We start from the raw sequence: 7,579 nt of genomic DNA, 5'->3' as shown, positions 1-7,579 counted from the left end.
ATTTGTCATGTTCGCAATAAAAACCTACAACTTGGAATTCTTCGAAAAACCTTCCACACAAGGAGAGTGATATGAATAAGATATAGCCAACCGATAATATGAAATGCACAATTCATTATTTTTGTGTAATTTCTGGTTTTTGAAATACAACTACAAATATTTATCTTCTGCATTATTTCTGCAGAAAAGTGCACACGTGAGTTGATTAATATTTGAGAACATTCAAAAATAGGGCTTGCAGAGGTATATCCTTTTCATTGCTTAATACAACCACAATGTCATAGCAGTCAATCACAATCGGTTCAGATCCCCTCAACAACGTAGTTCATCAAACTTTCAAAAACCCTACCTGCTGCACCATCCTTCGTTCCTACAACAACTTTCGGAAACATCACTGTCCTTACCGTTACTAATATATAAATAATTATAAAAATACGTATTCCTAACATTACTTGTTTTTTTTAAAGAAATTCCAATAACTCTACAGTTCTCAGCTTTGCTTCTTTTAAAATACGATACACTAAACTTAATTTTCTTTTTCTCACATTATGCTTGTGTTTAAATAGTGTGTGATAATAGTAAGTCTTGCACCCTTTTCTCTCTGTCTCAGAAAAGCTCTACTGTTTCTCCGATTGCACCATTCTTTGCGTTCGCTTGCACATTTGTTTTTGTGATTTTTTTTACATTTCGCTTGATCTGCTTTGGCCTCGATGAATACCTCTGATATACAAAAGCTTTGGAGGAGAATCGATGGGTATTTCTGGTATGGCGACTGGACCTCATTAGCGGTTGGTGATGAATTTTTGCTTCTTGCCTAGAATCTTCATCAGATTCTTCGACATGAAGTAGGGTTTCTCCGCGCTGCCATCGTTGCGTTCGCAATCTTCCACTGGATGAAGAAAGAAAAAAAAGGAAAGAATGAGTGGGATTAAATGGCTGGTTCCAATATACTTCATGTGATGTTTCTCGCTTCAACAGAAGTATAGTATAACTATTGATGATTATTGCTGAGAGATCCCCCATCAACTCAATCAAAAAAATACGACGCGCGTTCATTAAATTGTTCTACATTTAGCTCATGAAGTCATTTTAAATACATTTGATTCGTTTATGTTGAATGACTTTTTTTCTCTATCTTCTCTCTCTTTCTCCTCTCTCTCTCTCTCTCTCTCTCTCACTCTCTCCTCTCTATTTTTATCTTTCTTTTTCTTTTTCTCTATCGCACTCTTTCTCTCTTCCTTCTTTGTTTTTCTTTTTCGAAAAAAAGAGCTCAATTTTATTTTCTGTTTGATCGGATATTTTTAGATCAAACAGAAAATAAAATTGAGCTCTTTTGGCACCAGTCGTGCTGTCACTTTTTTCTTGCCCAAAATATCACGAACGGTTTCGTGAGAGATATTAAATTTACGGGCTAGCTCTCTCAAACTTAAATGACGATTTCCGAACACTATTTCCTTTACTTAGTCGATGTTCTCATCAGATGAAGAGGCCGTCTTTGAATGTCTTATACCATTCATACACCCGTTTTGACATAGTTGAGTAACCAAATGTATTCTGCAACATTTTCAATGTTTCGGTATTGTGTGCTTATGAGCGTCTGCGGGATAATCGGAGACCGCCCGAAGGCGAACGATTACTGCCTGCTGATAAACTGGCGGAAAATGTGCCGAGTGCCCAGCCAATTTGATAGCTGACGATGCCCGTGTTGCCAAAACTGGGCATGCCACAAATCTCCTCTCTTCTCCGAAAAAATTGAATAAAAGAAAGGTAATAATAATAAACGCATGTGGATTTTGTTTCAGTTTATTTTCCTTCACAGAAAACATTTGAACCATCTTTGGGATGTATGAGCTAATTGATGACGTTTAACTAACAAAATATCAATTCAAGTTCTGTTCTCCATACGGTAGCCCCGAGCTCGTACTTGTTCTGCGCGGTCGCCCCGATCCGCAAATATTTTTACTTCCATTTTTACACAGCACGGTCGTCCCGATCCGCACACTCATCATTATCATTTTTTTTCAAGCGGTCGTACCGATCCTCAAAGATTTTTACTTCTATTTTTACACAGCACAGCACAGAATACAAGAGTAAACGGATCGTTCTCGTTATTATCGGACCGGATTACCTTACATTGGCGACGAGTCTGGAAGCTTTAGCAGTGCATTAAAGCGTGCGGATGTGGTGAGAAATCTTCAAAAATCGAATTACCGGCAACAAACGAGACGACACATTATTCGGCTGGGGGAAACGACAACATGGCGTCAAGAGGGTAGCCATAGCGGCACCAACGGCCGTTGCAAGTTTTCGCTAGTTCGACGCGTTCCCAGATAGAGGAGTGGGAACTCTACAAGGAGCAAATCGAACAGTTTTTTGATGCGAATCAAGTGAGTGACAACAGACGAAAGGCGGTGCTGGTTAATCACTTGTGCTCCAAGACGTACAAACTGCTGAGGAATTTTTGTAAATCAGATCAGCCGGAAGATAAATCATACGCAAACTTGTGTAAATTACTTTCAACACATTTCACTCCACCGGTTGGCGCTAAAGTACGAGAAGGACGTTATGGAGGCAGATGTCAATGGGACAAACTCAAAAAAATCAAGTGTAAACAGAACTAAGCCGAAAAGGGAGCCGGATTCAGAACAGCGAACAGTACCGGAAGCATCGAAATGTCGAGCTTGTTTCAAACCAGACCATTACAGAAGAGACTGCCGTTTTCGGGAGTACGTGTGTCGCAAGTGCAACCGGGAAGGACATTTGCAAACAACATGCGATTTCCAAAGGAACTTTTTCATGGCGGAGGATACGGAGTCGAGGAATGTTGACGGCAAAGGAGACGATGAAGGAGGCAATCTAGAACTCCAGCTGATTTTTATCAGTAACTATAAAACGAGAACCGGATTTCCCTTTCGAAAGCACGGAATTCAGTATTCGACACTACGCGAAAGGTCTTGGGAAAGTATTCCAGAACACGTTCTTGGTTCATGGGTTCATTAAAGGACATCCAGGAATATTGAAACGGGTGCCAAGCGTATTGTCAAAGCATCGTGCAGCTATTTCCAAGCAACAAATCAGGAGCCTGTTTCACGAATTCCATGAGTATTTCGAAGAAGAAGCGCTGGCCAATGTGTTGAAAATTTCGGAACAGATGTTCAATTTGGCTGAAACAGTTGGTTCCGGCCAAAAAAAACGTCCAGGCGAAGGTAGCTAACACCGATCTTATACTGCCCTGTTTTGTGGTAACGCAGCCGTGCAGTTAGCGGCAACGTTGATTCTATACCCGTACAAATCCAGAATTCCAAAAGAAATCTGGCAGAGCTTGACCGAAAGCTGGGCCGCAGCAAGAACGGAATCGGGTTGGATGTCCCTGATTGTTCCTGTTTCTCAAGGATGTTTTTTACCCTTGGCTTGTCCAGCAGAAAATAAAGTTCCCTATTATTCTCTTTCAAAATTGACGTAAGTCACATGTCTCTTATGAGACGATGATGCTATGCACGGAGAAAAAGCATAATCCTGGTTCATTTTCCACAAAATTCCACTCAAAACATTTAGCTGCTGGTCGTCAGCTTTTTCAGAACACTCAAAAGCTGTGGAAAAAGCTGTGGATCGAACTTACAACCGACATTGATAAACGGTTTCCGGCGATGTGGATTGTATACGTTAGATCCTGGGGCTGTTAATTATTCAGGTCTTATTGGAAAATCCAGTGAAGCATCTTCATCACAAGCTGTGTTGCCAATACATAAACGACATATTACTACTGTAATTCATTCGGTTGAAACTAGGACCAAAAGGTGCAAAATATTTTCCATCATTATAGATGGTTTGAATACAGCAACGCTCTCATCCGTATGTTTATCAGTAGTGGAACAAATACCAAGCAAGTAGCACAATTAAGAACATTATATACGCGTAAGCAGTAATTCTTAAAGCACACAAACGTTGAATATTGCCTTAGCTGAGCGGTATATGGGTACTTCACGGTAGTTCATTTGAGGGGAAAAATTGGTGTGAGGTAGAAGTCAAGATAGGAGAAAAGGAATTATTGATGGAACTGTATTCTGGTGCGGGGGCTAGTTGGGGTTCGAAGTGTTTTTACATGAAAAAATTGAGTCGATCAGAAGCTTGAAAGATTCTGATCTGCATCTTAAGTTGTATTCGGAGGAAAGGATAAAAGTGGTCGGTATCATATTACCAGCTGTAGAGTTTGGTGGCAAAACGAGGAAAGTTTTATTTGCAGTGATTAGAAAAGGGGGTCCGCCCTTACTGGGAAAAAAATTTATGAACGCATTCGGAGTGCGTTTCGCTGCAATGAAACCGTCATATTTTGGTTGATGTGTTGAAAAGCTTCAGCGCGACTAGTGCCAAAAAAGCTAATTTTTTTTTTCGAAAATTTCGTTGCAAATTCTGATTTCACGTTCACGCAATAAGGCAAATTACCGCTTAGTGTGACCAGTTTTGATAGACATAAAAACCAAGAAACGAAAAAATATCACTGTGTGAATTGAAGGCAATGAATACAGCTATAAAAAGTGTTTCGATGACTGGATTGTTCGTGGGAAAAAGTGTATTGCTTCCGAAGAGGCCTATTTTGAAGGTTATAAATAAAAATGTAGAAGCGTTTCCTTCAAAAACACAAATTCCCCGTATATATGTATTTGACGGAATGTAAAATTTTCCGTCGTGTTCCATAGCTGGTGTTGTATGTTGTGATTTTGGACCACATTTTAAACTATTTCGGCGATTCAGCATAAGCGCGATCATTTGTTTTGATCTGAGTATCGGTGATTTGATCTAAGATTCTGAGCGATAAAGTTGCTTCGAAGCTGAGGACGAATGAGCAGTCGATGTAGAGGCCATTTCGCGGTGTTTACTAATTCCATAAATGGAATCGAATGTTTGAAACGCGAAATGGAAGAAACACCGATTGTAAATTGTAAATTTACACGACCGGATAGCGTGGCATAGCCACTGGTGCTGTTGCATAAATGCGTTGTTGAAAGTGTTTTCTACGAGTAAAAAGAAGAGCATGAATCTATAGGCTTTTCGGTCTAGGCCGTGTATGTGGCAAAGTATGCGAAAAGCTATAATGCGTGCTTATTTGCAATGTGTCTCTTGTTTAGCTCGCCCAAATTGATCTTATATTGCTATAGCATATATATTACACAGATGCTATACCAGTATTGGAGAGAAGCGCATTTTCTGTTATTGTTAGGCTCATTTAATGTAATAAATCGGAAAGCCAAAATATTTGCTAAAAATTAATTTTGGGTGTAGGAATTTCTAACTTGTTTACCCAATCGAGAATTCATAGGGAGTGATAGTACGAAGAGTAGATGCAGTTAACGAGCGATATGAGGGTTTTGAAAAGCAGTATCCTCTGCGTGGAACGAGATACAAACTACAGTAAACATTCACTAACTGGGCGAAAAGGAAGGACCAGTTATCGACATTCGCGTTTTAACTGGTCCGGCATGTTAAACGTCCAATAAAATCGAGGGGAAGTTCAATGAATTGTTTGATTCGCGTTGTTCATGAGATTGGATAAACAATAGCATTCCATAGGAAGTTTCGCATTGAGTGCGACGACAGGTATAAAATATAATTTGAGGAAGTTATGTTTCTGTAATTTAATCAATGTTTTTGTCATGCAAAAATAATGTCAATTTTCATAATATTTCGAATTACATTCGAATGCCCCTCACAGCAAATCTTCCATTTGAATATGGCATCGATTGTTTACGAAATTCTGCTTTTTAACTGGTCTAAGGACCAGTTAACGTTCGCACAGTTAAAAAGCAGACCAGTGAAACCAGGGCCAGTTAGCGAATGGTTACTGTACAACATGCCGCAGCTTGGTTCAAGTCACGTCGAACCTATTCAATAAAATCGATATACAGTTATGAAACACTGACTTATCATCGATGGAAACAAAGACTAAGTATTTCCTCCAAAGCGATTGAATTCAATCGCACTGTTCGGAAAGAAAGTCCAATAGCTCGTCAGAGATCACTCGTCTTTATACCGATGGGTCTAAAAATGGTAAATCTACAGGCTTATTGGACCAGTGGTCGTTATGTCCAATGGAACAGTGGCCTACAGTTTTCCAAAGACCTAGGGCAACTATCACTAATTTTGTTAGTGATTGAACGATTTTAAACACTTTTCTATCATATTCAGATAACCTAAAATGGGTAAAAGTAACGCACAAATACTTACGGAAGCACAGAAACAGCGTATCGACGGCCACCGAGTACACGCTGAAGAACACCGACGCGATCACGTAGGTTCCAATGAACACCAGAATGGCGGGTACAAGCGGGAAATGCAGCGACGGTGTGATTCCGCTGTCAAAAAAGACATACGTCACGGCTGCCATTCCACAAGCCAACAGCAGCTTCGACAGGAAGAACAAAAACCCGGTCACCTTGTCCAGTGCGATCACTCGCAGCACGTTTCTGGCCAGCAGACTGAACGCATCCTTCGCACTGGAGCAGAAGTTCTTCCCGTGAATGGCGCACATGATGTACGCGTTGGTGTTCAAAAACTTGAGGAAATTCTCCAAACACCAGAAGCAGCATTTACACACGCAGAGCACCGCTCTGACGACTCCGTTGTCGAATTTTCGCAACTTGTGGTCAATATACTCCAGCATCGCTCGGATGATCTTACAGATTGCGATGATTAGTGCCCCAACAGCAAGTGTTCCCAGATGATACCGGACCGTTCGCATGAAGCCAGTCGTTAGTACGAAGAAACGTAAATTTCGCTTGTGGAATGTCCAGTACCATGTGGCAAAAGTGAAAGCCAAAACCATGTCGCCGAAGGCGGACACAAAACAGATGCCCCAGAAGAAGCCAACCACATTGATTGCCTAGAAAAAGTGAATAGAGACATTAATTTGACGATAAACTGAAATTGGTTGAAATCCTTACATGGAAGTATCCAACTTCTTTGGGGCTGTGTATTTCCTGAAAATGACATGCCGCATCCATACAGCGTCCAGAATTGTCTCTCAAAACGCTATTGTGGCAATGGTCATTGAACACAATTGGATCGCAAATATCCCCATCCTTGTAACCGTTGTTGCAAACGCACGTGGTCGAACTATTTAGGCCATACACCCTGTGGACTGGCTCTCCAATTGACGCTAGATACAAACCCACTGCGACTGCAAACACTATTACCAGAATGTGCAGGACCCAAGGGATTATGGGGAAGAACACCGTGGAGAAAATGGCGCTCACCGCTCTGAAAGAATGAGTTTTTTCCTTGTGAAAGAGTTTCACTACATTAATTGTACGCGAAACTCACTTGCTTCCTTCCTTCACCAGGGCAATAGCGATGACGATCCGCTTGCGGAGTACCAGCACCACCAGCAAAAGCACTACCAAGATGATCGAGAGAATTACCAGTATCCACAGCCATGTTCGGTCCGATTTGAACCACGATTCGAACAGTGAACTCAGATTTGGCGACACATTAATGTGACTCTCCACCGGATGCGCTCGGATGTAGCTGTACTGACTGTAGCTATAGTAGACTCCTGGAATTGTGGAGTGTTGTTAGTACTGAA

The 7,579-nt window shown here is 41.0% G+C and overlaps 1 protein-coding gene across 11 annotated transcripts in view; it reads right to left on the bottom strand.

The window, feature by feature from the left end:
* Positions 1-97: 97 nt before the first annotated feature.
* Positions 98-7,579, bottom strand: part of LOC129765495 (choline transporter-like 2) — a 68,885-nt gene continuing 61,403 nt past the window's right edge. For all 11 annotated transcript variants that reach the window (XM_055765879.1, XM_055765882.1, XM_055765880.1 and 8 more), the window contains 4 exons: positions 7,318-7,549; positions 6,939-7,254; positions 6,223-6,877; positions 98-889 (listed from right to left, as the gene is read on the bottom strand). In XM_055765879.1, the coding sequence (XP_055621854.1) occupies positions 783-889; positions 6,223-6,877; positions 6,939-7,254; positions 7,318-7,549 (1,310 nt within the window). In that variant the 3' untranslated portion in view covers positions 98-782. The remainder of the gene's footprint in view (positions 890-6,222; positions 6,878-6,938; positions 7,255-7,317; positions 7,550-7,579) is intronic.

The sequence above is a fragment of the Toxorhynchites rutilus genome, chromosome 2 (assembly GCF_029784135.1).
Source record: "Toxorhynchites rutilus septentrionalis strain SRP chromosome 2, ASM2978413v1, whole genome shotgun sequence".
NCBI lineage: Eukaryota > Metazoa > Arthropoda > Insecta > Diptera > Culicidae > Toxorhynchites > Toxorhynchites rutilus.
Note: the sequence above shows the minus strand (reverse complement) of the source record. Positions and strands in the feature narration are given on the sequence as shown.